Genomic DNA, 19082 nt, shown 5'->3' with positions numbered 1-19082 from the left:
ATATATAAAATAAAATATATAAAATAAATATTTCATATAAAGGGGGTTTCACCTGATTACGCAGATTTAGGTGAGCGAATTACAAATTCAGGCAAGTGTAATGAGATGATAAGAAGTGCTTATATATGTGTGTATGTATTTGATTTCCTCCAGATAGAAGCTGAGTTTAATAAGCAAGCAACCATCTGGCGCTTTGAATATGCTGGGTAGATCATAAGATCTCTTGATCTCATCTGACCCAAATCAAGGCAGGCTGAGCTGGAGAACCGAAGTACAATCTCCAGTCGCCATCTCTGGACTCCATTTGATTGTGTTTTCTCTCCCAGCAGGTTGGGAAAGGCTGTATTTACACTCTTGAATGGTAGAAAAGTGTAGTGCTATAAGTTTATAGTCATTTGTGGAGCTGAATGTCTAATTACAAGCTTTCAATGTCTAGGTTAATTGTCCCAAAGACGATGTCTCAAGATACTGTGGAAGAGAAGATGCCTTAAGGAAAGCCTACCTGTTCAGGTGAGGGGGGCTCTCGGGGCACCGCACTGTGGTTGCTTTCCAGTGGGAATGTTTGAAGGAAAACGCTCTCAGCGATCAGAGAAATGTCTGTGTAGGAAGAGAGGAGCTGTGAGGACAGCAGTGACGTATAGAGTTTAGTGAAAAGTACCCCCAAAAGGTGAAGTAGATGCTTTGTCCTCATTGTGACACCTCCCATCCTGCCCCATGTTCCTTCTGGGCAGCAGAAGGCTGTGCTGCTGCATGAAACCATGTTCTTCTGTCCACCTGGACTCCCACCAGCACGTTCCCCAGAGTTACACTCAGTCCATTAGGTTTTGGATCTACTCGTTGAAAGAAACCCTCTTTGGTGCTCTGGCTGCTGGTGTGGTCAGCTCACCTGCCCTGGACGTGAAGGTTCAGCTCTTGGGCTCTCCATGGGTTGAAGAAGCTTCCAACCATGTATCGGCTCAGGTCCCACTGACTGTTGAACGTGACCCATAGAAACATTTCCTCTGGTGGGGAGGGTCTACAGGGTGATGCATGGTATATAGACCTATATATATATAGGTCAGTCTGTCCTGGGCTTAGAATCACAGGATCACAGAATGGTTTGGGTTGGAAGGGACCTTAAAGCCCATCCAGTGCCACCCCCTGCCATGGGCAGGGACACCTCCCACCAGCCCAGGTTGCCCAAAGCCTCATCCACCCTGGTCTTGAACCAACAGTCCCCAGAAGCTGAGTGAGATGGCAGTGACAGAGGTGACTTCACTGAAACAGCATTGCCTGGACACCCAGTCCTACCAGATCCCCCAATTCAGTCCTGATGTTTTCTTTCCAGCCATAGCTGCCAGTAGATATCTGGAAATATTAATCGGAGTGAGAATTAAATTAGTACATGGAATCGTAGAGTCATGGGATGTAGCTGATTGTCTTTGGTGATGCTCTTTCTTCCCTCCCTAGAGGTAACATCCTGATTCGAGAGTTCCCCACCGATGCCTTGTTTGACGTGAACTCCATCGTTGCTAATGTTTTGTTGTAAGTACAGACCAGATGCATCTCTCTGAAATCCTTTCCTTTCCATTTTGCACTTGTTGATGTAAAGTTTTGCATAAATACAAACCCCAGGTATTCCAGAGGGTGCTCTCAGCCGAGCAGAAGGCTGCTTCTCTCTTTGGGATGCTTTGACCCTGTTAAATCTGTGCCTTTGGGGTGACTCCCAGCACATATCTGGGCAGCTGCATTTGGCTGTGAATCTCCAATCTGCCAGCAAGAAGCTGGAATTTTACCTTGTTTTTCCCATCACGGTTGTGTGGCTGCAAATTAAAACAGTTGCTAATGAGTTTTTTTCTGATTCCTCAGTGCCCTGCTCTTTAATGAAGTTAAATACGTTGAAACACTGGCAGATCTTCAGAACATTGAAAATACGCTGAAAGGGAAGTCGAACATGGTCTTTGCCTATGTACCAGCGACTGGGACAGCAGGTATTAACCCTCAGCTTTTCATCTCTGCTCTCCTCCCAGAGCCTTTTTCACTAAGGTGCAAGGGAACTGGGTTTCTGACCCAAAATCCTGCACCAGAAGAGTTTTGCTGGGAGCACACAAACTTTCAGAGATGGACTGGGGAGGGAAAGAAAGCAGCGGTTGCTGTCTTAATAAATAAATAAAGCCATTGGCAGATCTCTGGGTAGGCAGTATAATGGGTTTACTGGGAATCGGCAACTGGATTCATCTCCAGTTAGTGTGTCATCAGGCAGCTGTGACTTTTTACTGGGAGTTTCTGGAAGCCTGAGCCTTGGTGTTTACAACTTGGAAAAATGAGGAGAGATGTGAAGGGAGCTGGAATGAGTTGATCTTGCCTTTCTCTTTGCAGAGCACAGAGCTGTGATGGAGGCAGCCTTTGCCTATGGGACTGTCCACCAGTTTGTTCTGACAACAGAGGCGACGCTGTTGAAAGATGCTGGGTATGTCCAAACACACCAGGCAGAGCTGCTCCCCTGCACTTTTTCCTCTGCTCTGGGTTTCTCAGCTTCCCAGGTCAAATCTGGGATGTTATTAGGATGTTATGCCAGGGGTGGGTTGGTTTTGCTTTTCCAAAACCAGCTTCCACTTGTGTCCCTGGGCTTGGGCTAGCCATGCCATCTGTGGCTGTTCAGGGAATGGGATTTTACAGGAGAAGAGCCCACTGTCTGCTTTCCCGAGCTGATTGATCAAACCCCAGCCATGGGTTTTCAGAGGGGCTGATGTAAGTCTGGGAACACTCAGCCTTGTGCTTTGCTGAGCAAGTCTGGCCAGTGGGGAGGGGTAAGAACAGCTGTAGTGGGTCAGAGCAAAGCCCACCCAGCTCCATATCTCTGCCGCGGCCATAGGATGGATATGTGTTGCCTACAACCTCCCATCTTCTGGCTGTCAGAGGTTTCAGGACTCTCAGAGGTGGGAGCTGAACCCGTATCACGGTGTTAACAGCCACCGGAATTTTTTAAACAGGTTTTTATTTTTCATCTCCACAACTTCTGGCAGCGGTGAGTTCTGCAGTTCGGCTGTATGAAACACTGCTCCCCAGAGTGCTGCATTTGGGACTTCCCACCCCATAGCTTCACTGGACCTGGCCAGCTCAGGCCATCCCCTTCCCACCTGGGAGGAGATGCATTAGAAGGTCAGATCCTTCAAAGCCACTTGCTGCTGTGACCCACTGCAGCCAGGAAACGGAGAGGGAGGAAGGTGGGAATATCGCACAATGTGTTGCATCTTCAGCAAAATTTTGTACAAGGACCTTTCACAGGTGATGCCATGGCAAGCACCAAAGGAAGGTGCCATCCCATCCTTGCAGGATGAAGATCAGGGACAGCATTTTGTGGCTGCCACTAGATGGCACGGTTGCCATTTGCACAAGAATTGGCTTCATTCTGCTTAAAGCAGAGAGGACACCATTTCCTCGGCTGATGAAATGGTGGGAGCTTCACCAACATGGGTAGCTTTCAGCCAAGTGGGGCGGCAGGCTTGGAGGTCTTAATACCACACCCTGCTCTTCCATAGAGAGATCTTAAAACCCTTTACAAAGAAGGTGAACCCTGGTTTAGAGGGGAGGAATGGGTGTGTAAGAAATGTGACGTCCCATAGCTGACCCACAGGCTAACACCAGTGATGGTGCAGGAGCCACTAACCAGGGAACCATCCAGGGAACTCATCTTGCTGCTTCCTTTAGTGCAGCCAACACCAATGCTGTTCGAAAGGTGGAACATTCTTTATACAGTCTGTAAGATGCCATCAGTGGGGTAAAAGAGAAGAGCAAAGCTGTACTTAGCTGTCCTCCTCTGGACAGGGTCTCCACTGCAGTGGCGTGGCTGGTCCCACTGAGAAAAGCTTAATTTGTGTCCTCGATCTGGGCAAAGTGTTCTGGGGTTGGGGTCATTTACACCTGGTGAGCCAGGTGAGTCTCTTTGCCCTTCACCCCTTTAGTTCTCTCCGCCATCCCTGGGAGAGGGGAGGGTGAGTGAGTGGTGTTGTGTAAAACGACAACCCTGTGGTGGATGCCTAGCTCACCATGGGTTTTGTTTTCTCTCTCACAGCAATGATGAGCCTGATGTGTCATCTGCTCAGCTGTTGTTCTGCCACTGCCAGCGGGCCATGGACCTGGCACAGCCCTGCAGGAGGACAGCCATGGAGCAAGCTCTGACGATTCTCAACATCCACAGGCACCTCAAACTCATGGGGGCTCCGCTGGTGGTACGACTAGGGAAGAGGAACCACATGAGGGCAGTTGGGATGGATGTGAGGATGAGGGAGGTGTGAACGGAGGGTGAGAATCTGCCCTTTCCCCATTAAGTTGATGACCAAGCACCCAGAATGGGTCCAAGCAAGGAACAGACATGGGGCTGGACGGGAGCGACACTCCATTGCACTGCTCAGCTTGCTTAGACCTTTCCAGGGAGCCCTGACACCCATGTATGCTCCTCTAGTGGTCTGTAAGCATTGTGAGTGGGAATGGGGTGCAGGTGTCCCTTGGACTTCACTGGAACATCTAAGAGTAGAGTAGAGTAGAGTAGGAGAGAATGGAATGGAATGGAATGGAATAGAATATTTCAGTTGGAAGGGACCTACAGGCCATCTAGTCCAACTGCCTGACCACTCTAGGACTGACCATGTTAAAGCATGTTGTTAAGGTCATTGTCCATATGCCTCTTCAACACTGACAGGCTTGGGGCATCAACCAGCTCTCTAGGAAGCCTGTTCCAGCGTTTGACCACCCTTTCAGTAAAGAAATGCTTCCTAACCTCCAGTCTAAACCTCCCCTAACATAGCTTTGAACCGTTCCCACGCCTCCCGTCCCTGGACCCCAGGGAGAAGAGACCAGCAGCTCCTTCTCCATGTCCCCTCCTCAGGAAGCTGTGGAGAGCAACGAGGTCGCGCCTTAGCCTCATTTTCTCCAAACAAGACAATTCCAAAGTCCTTAGCCACTCTTCCAGATCATCACAGGAATCTCAGCACCTTGGGAAGGGGGATATCGGTGATTCATGCTCCAGTTCCCACTGGTGCCATCTCTGCCCAGCTGAAAGGATGGGTAGGGGAGGCGGGAAGTGCCTTCTTCAGCTGGCCTCCTGGGTTAGACCCATGGAGGGAAGGCGCGTGGTTAAGCAGCTCCATGCTGTCATGAAGCAGCACATCCAAGGCAGGAAGGGAGAGGATGCCAGCTCTGGCGTGTTGCGGCCGGGGTTTTGGAACTGCTCTGGGGAACGGATGCCAGGTAAATAAAAACTTAATGGAGAGTTGACATATGAGGTTGCTAAGTCACAAAAGAACATACATAATGAAGCCCAGGTTTTTAACAGGGGGGGTCATGACAGGTTGGAACAGTTTAACCGGAATTGTGTGGGTTCTGCTTTGATGGATGTTTTAGAATCGGGTTTGGAGGCTTTTTCTTGAGGGTATCCTTATTTCTCTGGCTGGGGAGCACATGGTGGCTTGGGCTGTGCGGGAGAAGAGCTGAGGTACCTTCAATGGTGTGGAGATGTGCTGTGCTATAACCATGTCTCTTCTCCAGACAGAGGTTGCTGAGGACCCGGAGAAGGTTTCCACCGTTCACTTACAGCTTGGGCTACCCCTTGTGTTCATCCTCAGCCAGAAAGAGACCTACGAGGCTGACCGGAGGACAGCAGAGTTTGTAGCCTGGAAGCTCTTGGGGAAAGCAGGAGTTGCCCTTTTGTCCAGGTAGTTGCTCTCAGGTGTTTTGGGGTTCTTCCTTGCTTTTCGTGGTGTTTCTGAGCTCGGTTAACCCACAGCCAGGATGATAGTCAGTGGCCTTATTCAGATTTGTATGAGAGGCAGTAAAACTAGGGTATGACCTACAAGAGGATGTCACATTTAGGGACTTGTCCAGAATCAGATTAGTTTGGTTTCAGACTGACTGGAAGTGTAGAAATATTTGAGTCTCTTGCTGAATTAGAAGTGGAAAAACAGTCAGACGAAGAGAGATTTCAGAAAGGAAACTTGACACGGATGGAAGGCTTGTATTTTACCCTCAAATTAAGGGCAGAAGGAGATCCAGTAGAGGAGGTGGACTGTGGTTCTGGGTGCTGGGATGTGGCAGGGGTTTCTGCTCAGTAAGCAGTGCCTCCTTGCTCAGCAAGGGCTCTCCAAGTTAGACCAGCAGCTTTGGTCTAACAGATGTCTGTTGACCTTCTCTGCGATGGACCACCGGTTACTTGTCTCTGCTCTGTGGACTCAGGAGCAGCCTGCGTACACCTGAGTGGCTTGTGTTTGCAGATGCTTCCATGGTGTCTTGCTACAGGAGGTGTGCAGCCCCCGTAGGCACGGTTGCACGGCCGTTGGGGATGTCTGCTGGCAGCCGTGCACGTGGGAGGAGATGGAGCAAGCGTGGGTGGAGGCTCTCTTCTTCCAGCTTTCTGCCATCATGGTGCCTCCCTGTCTGGTGGCACTTCTTGGCTGCGTTTCCTCATGAGCTGAAGTCCACCAGAAGATCAGCTGCACTGGGATGTGGCCACCAATGCGTGAGCAAAGACCCGAATCACAGAGTGGGAATCCAGCCCCTTGCAAAATAGGCACATTGTCATAGAATCATGGAATTGTAGAACGATTCGGGTGGGAAGGGACCTTAAAGCCCATCCAGTTCCACCCCCTTCCATGGGCAGGGGCACCTCCCACCAGCCCAGGTTGCTCAAAGCCTCATCCAGCCTGGCCTTGAACACCATTATGCAGTGCAGTCCCACCAGAAGGTCACTTGGAGCCTGTTTCTCCACCACTGACATTGATTCTGGGTTCCTACAAGTTCTGGGGAGCCCTGAAGCACAACTCCATGAGGACATGGTGCTGCTGAGAGGGGAGAGCTTGCTGGCCAGGCAGGCAGAACAAAGTGGGTGGCCATGCACATTGCACCATCTAATGTTCACTTTGTGTTTTGGAAGGGACCTCGTAGATAAGAACGTTCTGCTCCGGTCAAACGTCGCTCTCAAGACACCAGTCGAGGTTAGATGCTTGATTTCTTTCTTGTACGACTCTTGTTTCCCTGGCTGGGTGCGATGCTCTTCAGAGGTGTTGGGGTGTTGCTTGGCTCCCTTGTTATTTGACCACCTTCCCATAAGCTCAAGAGGAAGTGTCTTTCCATAGATGCACTCATCCCTTTGGAACTGCCCAAGTTTGGTATTGACCTAATATTGAGTTTATAAAATATTGAGTTTATAAAATATTTTGGAAAAGATAAAATATTGAGTTTGTTTTTTGTTCAAAACATAGGGTGACATCTCCATTACACCTTAAGGCAATACAAGGTTGTGAACTACCTACGACAGTAAGTCCAAGTGCAAATTCCCCAGAGATTTGGACTTCTGATGGCCCTTGGCCCCTTAGGAAAGGGGTCCAAAAGATGGGAGAGAAAATGGGTGTGAAATTAAGAGCAAATTAAGAGCAAACAACCAAAGGTCTGTGCCGAACTGGTGTAACCCAACGCCTCTGGCAGCGATCTGGGAAAAGGGCAGGGTGGAAGTAAAATGAGGTTGATCAAGATGAGCTAAGCTCTGGAGGGACCTGACCCAGCTTGCGAGGCGAGATGGAATTCGGCACCGACAAATGCCAGGGAGCACACGTTGCCCCAAATTACCTGAACTGTCACACTTGTGATTGCAAAGATACAGGATCAAACCTGAACCTGAGCATCCCCCAAGGGCTTCTCCTGCCCTGCTGAGAGATGTGCGCGTTGTGTTTCTCCGCTTAGAGCCAATGGGAGGTGCCAGCACTTTGTCATTTCTCTCAGTTCATGATGAAATCCATTTTTTATGAAGCGCCTTTTGCTCAGACAGTGCCAGAACTGGTTTTAAGCCAACAAGGTCTCATTTCTCAGAAATACATTTTACTCTTTTCTTTCCATGGGTTGGCAGCCCGTGTATCCTTGGGAGCACTCTTCTTGGTTGAGCTCCATGAGATAAAAGATTTTTTGTGCCAATTTCCCAGGCTGTGATGGGCTGCTCTGAGCCAGCCTGACCCCTCGGGAGGGGGGACAGCCAAGTGGATCCCGGTACCTCCTTCACTATTTGGCCACTGGGGTTTTTTCTTGCAATGGTGGATCCATGGGAAGATGCTGGGAGGTGGAACGGGTGTTCACTTTGACCACTCCAGGCACAGGATCCCACATAGCCACGGTTAACTTCCTTGCAAGGAAAAAGTGAGGAAAAACTCATATGCAGGTGAAATTGGGCCAAAGAAACACATCCCAGAAATTCTGTTTGGCAGCTTTAGGAATCTGTTGACATACCCCCAAAAATAAGGAGTTGGGTGATGGTGCCCCATCAGCCTTGAGTTTGGGTTGTGGACAGAATGGGCAGAGGGTGATGTTTTGCTCCCACTGATTTATTCTGTTTTCTTTAGGGAGTGCCAATCAAATACCTGGCTTTGGAAGACACCAATGAAGTCATAACCCTGGTGGAAGATAAGAACAAGGTCGAACAAATCCAAGAGGATGAGGAGGAGGATGAGGAGGATGAGGATGAAAAAGAGAATAACAATCAAGGTGTGCAACTGGTGAAAAGTTGATTGGCATCGGATAGGACATGCAATCAGCATCTTGTAGAGATGTGCGGGCATGTATTAAAGCATTAGAGAGCACTTTGGCAGATCCAAGGCAAATCATCCTGTTGTGGTTGTACAAAGTGGATCTTTCATTCTCTGCAGGTCACTGGAGTTTAGTGACAGACAAACAATTTTTAGGGGAAAAACCAGGGAGAAAAATCAACAGCTGTTAGAGGAACAGTTGCAGAGATGCTGCAGCAGGGAGACGGGTGCTTCTGCTTGAACGCACCCAGCTCCAGGGGCACGAAGGGTTTAAAGTGCACACAGCACTGTCTCCTCTTCAAGCATCAGCTGAGGAGCCTCCGAATTATCAGTCCCTTTGGAAACGTTTGAGACGCGTTTTTCAAAGAGCTGTTCCAGACTTGCTTTCCCCAGGGAGAAAGCATTGGCCCCCCTAATGCATCCTTGAAAATGTGTTTGTTTTCCATACAAAATTGGTTTTGTTTTCTGTACAAAATTGGTTTTGTTTCCATGCAAAATATGTTTTATTTTCCATTCAAAATTGGTTTTGTTTTTAAAAAAAAAAAAGTGGTGCAGGATCCTAGAGGAGCCAACATGCTTAAAGAATAGGGTTCAAATCAGAAGGCACAACCAGTGTGGGGTGGCGTAAGTGCATTTCAGGGAGTTTGTACGTGTGTCTGTGCCTCTGCTGAGACGTGCTGGCTTCCTAAAACATGCTGATAGGGTGAGAGAGGGGGCTGCAGTTCGCTGGGTCCTGTGTTCATGCCCAGCTGTGGGTCCCTTGCAGACATCCAGGATGATCAGGTGGTGGAAGCAGTTTCCAGGGACAAGAAGCGAGAGCTGCCCCTGGAGCAGATCCTTGTCCTGACGGAGGAGACCTTCCACTCTGCCCTCCTGGAGACTGCCCGGACCGTGGTGCTGTTTTATGCCAGCTGTGAGTGTGAAATGTGGCCCTGCTCTCCCTTCTCGAGGCTTGTGCTGCTCACCACGCTTTCCATCACATGGTGATCCTATGGACAAGTTTCAACAATAAATAAGTGCTGCATCCTGCCCCATGGGCTTCCACCCACCATTTGCAGTCAGATTAAAGCTGGATGAGGCTTTGAGCAACCTGGGCTAGTGGGAAGTGTCCCTGCCCTTGGCATGGGGTGGGACTCAATGGTCTTTAAGGTCCCTTCCAACCCAAACCATTCTGTGATTCTATAATTCTATGCAGAGAATCTTAACGTGACATTGTCAGAGAGCAAGGTGGGGCTAGGCTGTCACTGGGATGTCTCTCAGGATTGTGTCTTTCCTGTGTTTCAGGGGAAGCAGTGTCCCTGGCAGTGCTGCGGTCTTACACCGAGGTGGCCGATCACCTGAAAGGTAAGGTGCCACAGGTCTGAGTGCTTTACAGCTGGTGTACACCTGCCCTAGCAGTAGGAACCAGAAGACTGTGAAGTTACTGGTGGTACCTCACTCCCTCACCCAGAATTTACTCATTTTTTCTTCCCAAACTCTTAAGGAAGGCACAGCCATATCAGGTTGCTTAGGAAGAGTCCTTTGCTTCTTATTTAGGGGTCTTTGTGGTCCATAAAGTCATGGGACTGGGAATGCAGCCTTCTGCGGTCACCTGGTGTTGTTGGTGTAAATTGGTGTAAACTGCCCGGCAGCTGAGGTGGTGATGCTGGTGGGCACAGCCACAGCATGATGGATGCTGGTGATGGTGGTGATGTTGGTGGGGACAGTGACTGCATGATGGATGCTGGTGATGATGATGGTGATGTTGGTGGGCACAATGTCAGTGTCATGGATGCTGGTGGTGGTGGTGATGATGATGGTGATATTGGTGGGCACAGTGACAGCGTGATGGGTGATGGTGATGATTATGCTGATGGTGATATTGGTGGGCACAATGTGTGATGGACTCCGGTGATGATGATGGTGATGGTTGTGGGCACAGTGACAGCATGATAGATTGTGATGGTGATGGTGGTGGGCACAGTGACTGTGTGATGGATGCTGGTGATGATGGTGATGCTGGTGGGCACAATGACAGCGTGATGAATGCCCAAGAGCATGGGGAGGGCCAGAGCAGGGCATCAGCGGCAGTGGGTGACACAGAGTGGGCTTTGGAGCGAGGAGGGGCAAACAGTGGGCACTGTAGTGTGCACCACGGAAACATGGTCCTGTTCGTGCCCCTCAGCACTAGGTCCTGCACCAACCAAAGAGATGCACTACGTGCTGCACATCAGTGTGCTGGGCGATACATCAGATGTCATGTCCTTGGAAGCATTTGGTCTGATCTTGATCTGGATGCCCAGAGAAGCTGTGGATGCCCCGTCCCTGGAGGGGTTCAAGGCCAGGCTGGATGAGGCTTTGGGCAACCTGGGCTGGTGGGAGGTGTCCCTGCCCATGGCAGGGGGTGGCACTGGATGGGCTTTAAGGTCCCTTCCAACCCAAACCATCCTGGGATTCTGTGATTCTATGATCTGGCAAGGAGCAGTAGTTGGCCCTGGCTTTGGTGGAAAGCGTGACAGACGGGTGTGGGCAGGCCCAGATCCACCGGAGCAGGATGGTGTCAGAGGAAGAATTTACAATGCTGGTGCCTTCAGGGCCTGGAGACGGCCTTAATTACGTGGGAAGTCTCGCAGGCGGCCGCAGAACTCCATAAATGACACGTGATGGTGAAGACTCAGCAACACTTAAAGACAGAACATCGGGAAGTCTGGGAGTAAAGGAAGGAGCGAGTGGTCCTTCAGGAGGGTCCGAGCAGTTCCTGAGCCCAAATTCAGCTTCATTGAGGTCTTCAGTCCCATCCCTCTCTACAGTTAGTGGGGAGAGGTGGGTTCTTCTGCACATCCATCATTCTTACATGGGCTGAATCTCTTCCAGAGATTCCTCTTTCTCACCCTGGCTGCAGGGGACACTCAGGTGGCTTCATCCCCAACTCCTTGCAGCACAGTGGGGAAGTCGTGTGCATCTAGGCGAGAGCTGTTCTGGCACCCTTGGAGGTGGCTGGTGCCTTCTGTTGAGTTTTCTTCTTCATCAAGGCTCATTTCTCCTAGTGATGCCCCTGGGACTGGGCACCATGTCCAGCAGTGTGTGAGCAGGATTCAGGCTGAGCTGTCAGCAGTGGGGACATGTAGGAGGAGGACAGGGGACCCAGCCAGCTTTCTGGGAAGCAGATGCAGTGGGAGTTGCTTGCAAGAAACCCTCCTGGGAACACTGCGGCCGGTGCTGTGGTTTGGATGAAAGCGGTTCTGCGTTCATGGTTTGCATGAAGGGAAAGTCACCAGCAGCTTTCATCTGGGCTGAAATCCTGAGAATAAACAGGAAAGCTCAGGGAAGGTTGTTGTTGTTAGAGATGTGATGGTTGTTGATGGTTTGGGGTTTCGTTTAGACTCCCCAGCAGTCAGACCAGCCAGAGGAGGAACCTGGGAGAGTTTGTGGGCGAAACCGAGCCTGAGACAGTGGCCAAACCTTCTCTGCCTGCGTGCGGCCAAGTTTTCACCATGTGTTTCTTGAATCATTTGATAACAATCTTGGTACATGGAAGCAGCCACGGGCAGATTCTCAACAGAGATTACGACTGGGGTCAGGGAGGTCCCACCAAAGACTCCTGGGGCAGATGTGACCTGTGGAACGGCTCCAGTCTGCTTTCCCTGCTGCAGCCGTGGAGAGGACAGGGAACGGCTGCTTGAGGAGAGCTGGAGATCCTTTGTCGCAGGCAGGGCTACCGGGGGAGCTGGAAGACCTAAAAGGATGGGGTTCCATGGGCTCTCGGTTATGGCCAGGATGAGGAAAGGTACACAAGCCTGGATCAGGAAGAAGATCTCAAGCTATGCAGGACTGAGAATAACACGTGGGGTATGGCTTTGGGGCAATCTCTCAGCTCCCACAGAAGCACTGGTATTCCTGTCTGCTCTTTGGGGTGGAGCTTTCTTCCCAAGGGCTGGGAAGCCCAGACCAGCCGTCTGAGGCATGACTCACCCTCTCTAGAGGCACATCTTGAGCTGCAGAACCAGGTCTCACGTTGGATGCCAATTCCCTGTGCAAAATGGCACCGAGCACAGGCCATGTGAGATCAAGCGCAAGGCAGCGGAGGAGGTTGGAGACTGGAATGACCCTGTGAATCATCTGGTAACAGATGTTCAGCAGATCATCACCAAATTGAGTTTATAACCACCCCCCCACACACAATGTTTTCCCTTTGTTGAGAGATACGATCAGGAGAAGGATCTCTGTCTTGCTGAACGAAGGACTGCCACAGGGGCTAACGGCTGCTGCTCTTCTTTTTTTTTGCAAGATGTGAATTTATGGAAGCAGCACCCTTGGGAACAGGAGAAGAGGATATGAAGGAGAGACAGTGCTTGAGCATTTCTCAGGTTTGTTGTTGACCTTTTTCGCAAAGAAGAGAGGAAACCAATACCTAAGAAGAGCACTATACTGTGATGAAAACCAGTTCTTCTTCCCTCTTCTGGGCTTGTGGAGTTTTCTTGACCAAGAACTTTCTGAAGGTGTAGTTCAAAGGCATGAAAATCACCTGGGTGATTTTGCAATGTATGTTCATGAAACCTAATTATGAAGTAAGGATTTAGGAGTCCATTGTGTGATGCTGTCCGGGTATCCCATTCCGTATTGGATTCCTCCTCTTGAAGTGAAGCACTTATAGAATTATAGAATCACAGGATGGTTTGGGTTGGAAGGGACCTTAAAGCCCATCCAGTGCCACCCCCTGCCATGGGCAGGGACACCTCCCACCAGCCCAGGTTGCCCAAAGCCTCATCCAGCCTGGCCTTGAACCCCTCCAGGGATGGGGCATCCACAGCTTCTCTGGGCAGCCTGGGCCACTGCCTCACCCCCCGCACAGGAAAACATTTCTTCCTGATCCTTCACTTCATGTATAACTTCCTTCTCTTTTGTCTTGTAGCCTTTGGACCAGCTCAGGTGAGCTGTTTCTAGTGCCAGTCCTGCCCTCCAAAAATTAGATGCTTAAGGGATTCTTGATTTTTCTTCTCTGTAGCCTTGGTGATTTGTCTTGTCCTGGTGTTATAAGACCCCTAGGACAGACGTTCTCGTTGTTGCTGTTTTTAGTAGAACCTAAAGTTGCAGAACAGTAGGATCTTGTGTTCCTCTTTCACCTTTCTTCCCACCTGGAGGCTCAAGAGTAACCACAGAGCTGAACAGGCTGTTGCTGAGTTACTCAACTCCTGAAACTGCTGCTGGTTCAGTAATTAATAATATCATAGAATCATCGAATGGTTTGGGTTGGAAGGGACCTTAAAGATCATTGAGTTCCAACCCTGAGTGATCATCCTGTACAAAGTGTTCCTCAGGCCGGCTGGTGCTCCCGTGGAGATCATGGTCATTTTTGATACATATCCAAATACTAAAACTCATATTTTAGGGACCTCAGAACAGCCTTGCAACTCAATTTTAAGGAAACATCAAAGCCCTATTTCTATGTCATTATTTTTCAGAGTTGGGCAAGACTCATCTGTGGTAAGAGATGACGAGAACCAGCCACACTGGTTCAGAGGTGTGAAATAAATCTGTGAGCAGCCTTTTAATTCGGGATGTTATTTCAGAGCCTGGAGAATGACACGAACCATTTCTGCTCTCATGGAGTGTTTTGACAACTGCTGACTGTCTGAGTGGAATTGCAGACCCTTAGCTCCGGGATGCCTCTGGCTTTTTCTGTGTGTGCATTTGACACGAGGCAGACCAGCAGCAAACTTCTCATGTCAAAGAGCTGCAAAGCAGAACCTCAAATGAGGGTTGCAGAAAATGGTCCAGTGGGATGCCAAGGGCATAAGGATAGGGGATAGGAACATGCCTGTGGGGATGCCTTGCCCATCCCCAGCAGGCATGCCTCTAACCTCTGCCAAGAAGACTCATCTGTTCTTGGTTCTTAGTACATTGGTTTAATATTTGGTCAAACCTCCCCACCTGGGAATGGGTTGTTGCTTGTCTTTGCCCAGCTGGGAACAGAGTGATCTCACTGTCTCCTCCAGAGCAGACTTTTCATATTGTTAAATGTTACTGTTTCCTTCTTCCAGGCAATTTCCAATCAAAAGAAACACAGTTCTCTGGGCTTTTCCTCAGGAGGCATGTCTTCCAAACTTCTTCCCCCATCTTCAGAAGTCTTCCAAACTTCTCCCATCTTCAAATTCTCTCAATCTGCTTACACCTTTCCAAAAAGATGTTTCCCAGCCTGACTTGCTGGGCTGTGCAGAAGTCTCACTGGGACAGAAGAGCATTGTTTTCCTCCCGTGTCTTGCAGACGTTGGTGAAAGTTCATCCCAGGATGAGTTGTGCCCTTTTCTGCAGCGCTGATGCTATCTGTGCATCCTGCTTCTGTTGCTGTTATTACACTTCTCCTTTCAGATTGCTTTCTGCACCTCTGGGCTTGGGATAGTTTGCAGATTGGATGTGTGTGTTCTATTCCATCAGCCAGGTATTTAATGAGGACAGTGATCAGAATCAAACCCAGAGAAGAAAGCTTGGCTGGTTTGACCTGCCTTACTCTTGAGCAATCCTCCTCACCTCCCCGCCCCTGGTTTCTGAGGGATGCTCTCCGATGGTCTGCCTCCACGTGTGTGCTTGTCTCTAGGTTTCATTCCATTTTTCTCACTGAATCCTATTCAAACAAATTTAGGGAAGGCATGAAGATTTCTGAGATACGACATTCCTGCAGTGGGCATGGATGAGGACTGGACGCAGCCCTGCTGTCCTTGGTCCAGGCTGCACGTAGGCAGGAGATTAGGCGAGGCTGGCGACCCAGGGGTGGTGGCTGGTGAAAGTGGTGATGGTTCACCTGCCAGCTGGGCTGAGCTGTGGTCCAGCAGCAGCGTGGTCTAGTCTTCGCCCAGCCTGCAGATGGAAGAAGGTACACGTTGGATTTGCAGGTGCTGTGTCTTGGGCTCATGGAGAGATCCCTTCTTAAGGTCATCATAAAATGGTTTGGGTTGGAAGGGACCTTCAACATCATTGAGTCCCGCCCCCTGCCATGGGCAGGGACACCTCCCACCAGCCCAGGTTGCCCAAAGCCTCATCCAGCCTGGCCTTGAACCCCTCCAGGGATGGGGCATCCACAGCTTCTCTGGGCAGGGAAGATCCTAAAGGTACCTGCTGGTAGCTTGGAGGTGAGCAGCTCGCACAGGTAGGATGGCGTGAATGCCATCAAACCACCAGCCTGTATTACATCTATCTTGCTTACACCACCTTGTGTATTGGGCTCCCTGCTTTAGGTAGGACACTTTCCAATACCGGGCGCTGTAATAAATGAAAAAGCTTGAATGCATCAGCCTCCTGCATGCCAAGCTTTATCTCCCCTCTTTCCTGTAAGTGGGAGCCTGCATCGTTTCTTTTTCTTGGCCTTATTCCCAAGGTATTTCCAGTACCTTTCCTTGTGCCTTTTATGCTCCTGGACAGTTGCCCCAGGGTTTCATGGTGTCCCTTTGAGTAACCAGCCAGATGGGAATGTCTCTGGGAATTTCCTGAGAATTGCAGCTTACCATTTCCCTGAGTTTATTCTCTCCGTGGTCTGTTGTTTGGATCAATCCACGCCTGCTGGGGTATTTAATACATTCACAGGCTGGAAATAGTTACTATTATGCTCAAAAAGTGTAAGGCGTGAATGATTTCAAGAGGGAGATAGCCTGTACTCAAAGGGACTGTGTGTTCGGGGCTGGATTTTGACATCCTGCCCACACAAACCATTTAATGGTTTGGGTTTTTTGGGGTTTTTTTGGCATATTATTTATATGTATTTGTTTTCCACTCTAGGAACTCAGGGGGTTTTGCTCTCTCGAGTAAACTGCTGGGACTGGCCTGGCGTTTGCACAAAGGAGAATGTCACTCAGTTTCCTACCATCAAGATTTACGAGAAGGGAGAGCGGTCAGTGATGTACGATGGTATGTGGGGAACCGAAGAACTGACCAGCTTCATCATGCTGTGAGTGTCTGTTAACGAGTCCCCACACGGTAAGATTGGTACATCTGCCAGATGATGTTCTGGATACTTCACGGCCTGTGTAATGGAAATCCTTTTTGGAAAAATAACGTCAGATCTGATTGTAGACCTGGTTTGAAAATGAGCTTAGTCACTTTTTGTGCTTTTCAATGTCAGGGAACATCTGTTCTTGGACAGTATGTCCATCGATTGTCCCTGTCCCTCTCTCTTTGCTGGAATTCCTTCTCTGTTATTTGTAATGGGGATCCCAAAGGATCTCAAAGCGAAGGGACCATGGAGGTCATCTAGTCCAACCCCCCTGCAGTAAGCAGGGACATCTTCCACTAGATCAGGTTGCCCAGAGCCCCATCCAACCTGACCTTGAACCAGTTTGGCTCAGGGCTGTTCTCTCTTCCCTGTATCAGCTCCAGTGCCTTTCTTAGACTAGGCATTGCCCTTCCTTCCCAGGTGATGGATTTTTCTCTCTAATGAGGCATAATGGTTTTCATATTGGGTTGGGGCGTTGATATAGTAAGGATTGAGGTTTCCCTTTTGTCTCTTCATCCCAAGAGTGAAGAAGAAGAGGGCAGCCCATGTTGTTTCTCTGCCTTTCCATAGGAGCCGAGTTTCCTGCCCTCTGAAGCTGGCCACGATTGAGGAAGCAGAAGAATATTTAAGAGGAGAGTTTCCCTCTGAGCTGTCGTCCTATCACCACACTTTGGTCCTAGGAGTGTTTAGCACAGCCACGAGTGAAGGTTAGTGTGGTGTTTGTGGATTAAACTCTCAGTGTCATTCCCAATGGGAGAGGGATGATTCCAGGCGCTTGGAAGTTCTTCCACGTTTCATTTTCTCTGAGTGTGTTTGCTCACATCACACCCCACCTGGCACTGCCCTTTTATTTTTTGCAAGTAGAAGACCACAGGTGATTCCAGGTGTGGGACCTAAGGTCCGTATCATGGAGTCACAGGATGGTTTGGGTTGGAAGGGACCTTAAAGCCCATCCAGTGCCACCCCCTGCCATGGGCAGGGACACCTCCCACCAGCCCAGGTTGCCCAAAGCCTCATCCAGCCTGGCCTTGAACCCCTCCAGGGATGGGGCATCCACAGCTTCTCTGGGCAACCTGGGCCACTGCCTCACCCCCCGCACAGGAAAACATTTCTTCCTCACATCTCATCTCAATCTCCCCTCTTTCAGCTTCAAACCGTTCCCCCTCGTCCTGTCCCTCCATCCCTGATAAAGAATGCACAATCCAAAACCTTTTTAAAAACATTTTTTTTTTAAAAAAAAAGCAAAGCAGCAAGAAGGTAAAAGTTCTTACATCTTACAAAGTTCTTACATCAAAAGGAATGAAATGTGAATAACTCAATGAAATCCACTTGTGGACTTTGAAATAGGTGGTGGGCATCAGCTGGAAATGCTCAGAAAGATGCTGGAAGGAGTGTTCTGAACTTGTTTGAATTTGTCTCGCTTTGTGGTCTTGGTCAGTATGATCCTGGCCAGTGGCTAAAACTTGGAGGAGTCATGTTCTTCCCTTCCCAGCCCCCTGCACAGGGGCTGTTAGTCACCGGGATGCTGCTCCAGTGTCATTCTTCACATGCCATAGCTGTGGTCCCACTGGGTTTCCACATCCTTTCTGAAAGACAGGAAAACAGAGAGCTGTGATGATTTTTCATGTGATGATCATACATGTTAACAAGGGAATGAAGTCAGCCTGGAAGGGGAACATGATGTCATCAGTCAAATCCACAGCAGAGAGCTGGGACCTTCCAGCCCCACCAGTTACCAGCTACCCCTGAGAATTACTGGGGTGTAAAAGGGAGATTTTTCTGATCTTTGTGTAGATCAACATTTCAGACCGTTTTTCATTTTGAAGCTCTGTTGTGCCTGTAAACTTTGATTAAATGCAGCCCAGGCTACTTTCTGACATGAGGAGGTGCAGAGGGAATCCCTGTGCTCAGAGGTAAGAGCAAAATAAAATGTCTGGAACCAACCAGAAGACACTTGGGCTGTGGTCACCAAGCCAGCTGACATACACCTGCCTTCTTCTGGAGGGTTAAATATAGCAGAAAATAATTCCTTTCTCTCTGGTTTTCATCAGCTGAGCTCCAAAATCTTCCCTCTTTTCCACCTATCCCACTCTCTGCCGTAGTGGAGCCTGGATTAGCCCTGTGATGGGACTTTGGGCAACATGGGGGTGGTGAGAAGGGCTCATGGAGGGAACCTGCTTGGATCTGGATGGACGTGTGAGCTCAGACTTTTGCCGGTATAGGAGAAGTTAATTTTCTTCCATGCAGACAAGAGTCTTGGAGGTTTCCAGACAGAGCCAGCGAGATTGCCTCTTCCCTCGGGGCACGCTCCGTCTGCAATCTGGAATGGCATCCGCAGCCTGGGGTAACTCAGCCGCTGGTGCCAGGGGAGAGGAAATACGTGATGCTGGAACCGCCTGTACCCTGAGGGATGTTGGAGCATCGTGCAGAGTGACCCAAGGGAGCAGGAAAGTGGAGCCAGCTGTTCTGGCACCAAACCCAGGCCAGAGTCAGGGGAAGCACGCTGCTGCTCTTATCAGTCTGCAGACTTATCTGGAATTTCCAATTATTTTCTCACGGCAAGGATTCCTGCT

General features: G+C 49.6%; 1 protein-coding gene across 1 annotated transcript in view; it reads left to right on the top strand.

The window, feature by feature from the left end:
* Positions 1-436: 436 nt before the first annotated feature.
* TXNDC16 (thioredoxin domain containing 16) overlaps positions 437-19082 on the top strand; it is a gene marked incomplete at its 5' end in the record, with an annotated part of 31578 nt that continues 12932 nt past the window's right edge. The window contains 12 exons of the mRNA XM_010072533.1: positions 437-510; positions 1450-1524; positions 1849-1970; positions 2359-2449; positions 4055-4211; positions 5527-5693; positions 6908-6968; positions 8364-8505; positions 9313-9459; positions 9831-9890; positions 16296-16464; positions 17080-17216. Coding sequence (XP_010070835.1) covers positions 437-510; positions 1450-1524; positions 1849-1970; positions 2359-2449; positions 4055-4211; positions 5527-5693; positions 6908-6968; positions 8364-8505; positions 9313-9459; positions 9831-9890; positions 16296-16464; positions 17080-17216 — 1402 coding nt within the window. The remainder of the gene's footprint in view (positions 511-1449; positions 1525-1848; positions 1971-2358; positions 2450-4054; positions 4212-5526; positions 5694-6907; positions 6969-8363; positions 8506-9312; positions 9460-9830; positions 9891-16295; positions 16465-17079; positions 17217-19082) is intronic.

The sequence above is a fragment of the Pterocles gutturalis genome, unplaced genomic scaffold (assembly GCF_000699245.1).
Source record: "Pterocles gutturalis isolate BGI_N339 unplaced genomic scaffold, ASM69924v1 scaffold14217, whole genome shotgun sequence".
Classification (NCBI taxonomy): domain Eukaryota; kingdom Metazoa; phylum Chordata; class Aves; order Pterocliformes; family Pteroclidae; genus Pterocles; species Pterocles gutturalis.
This window is presented reverse-complemented; position numbering and strand designations above follow the sequence as displayed.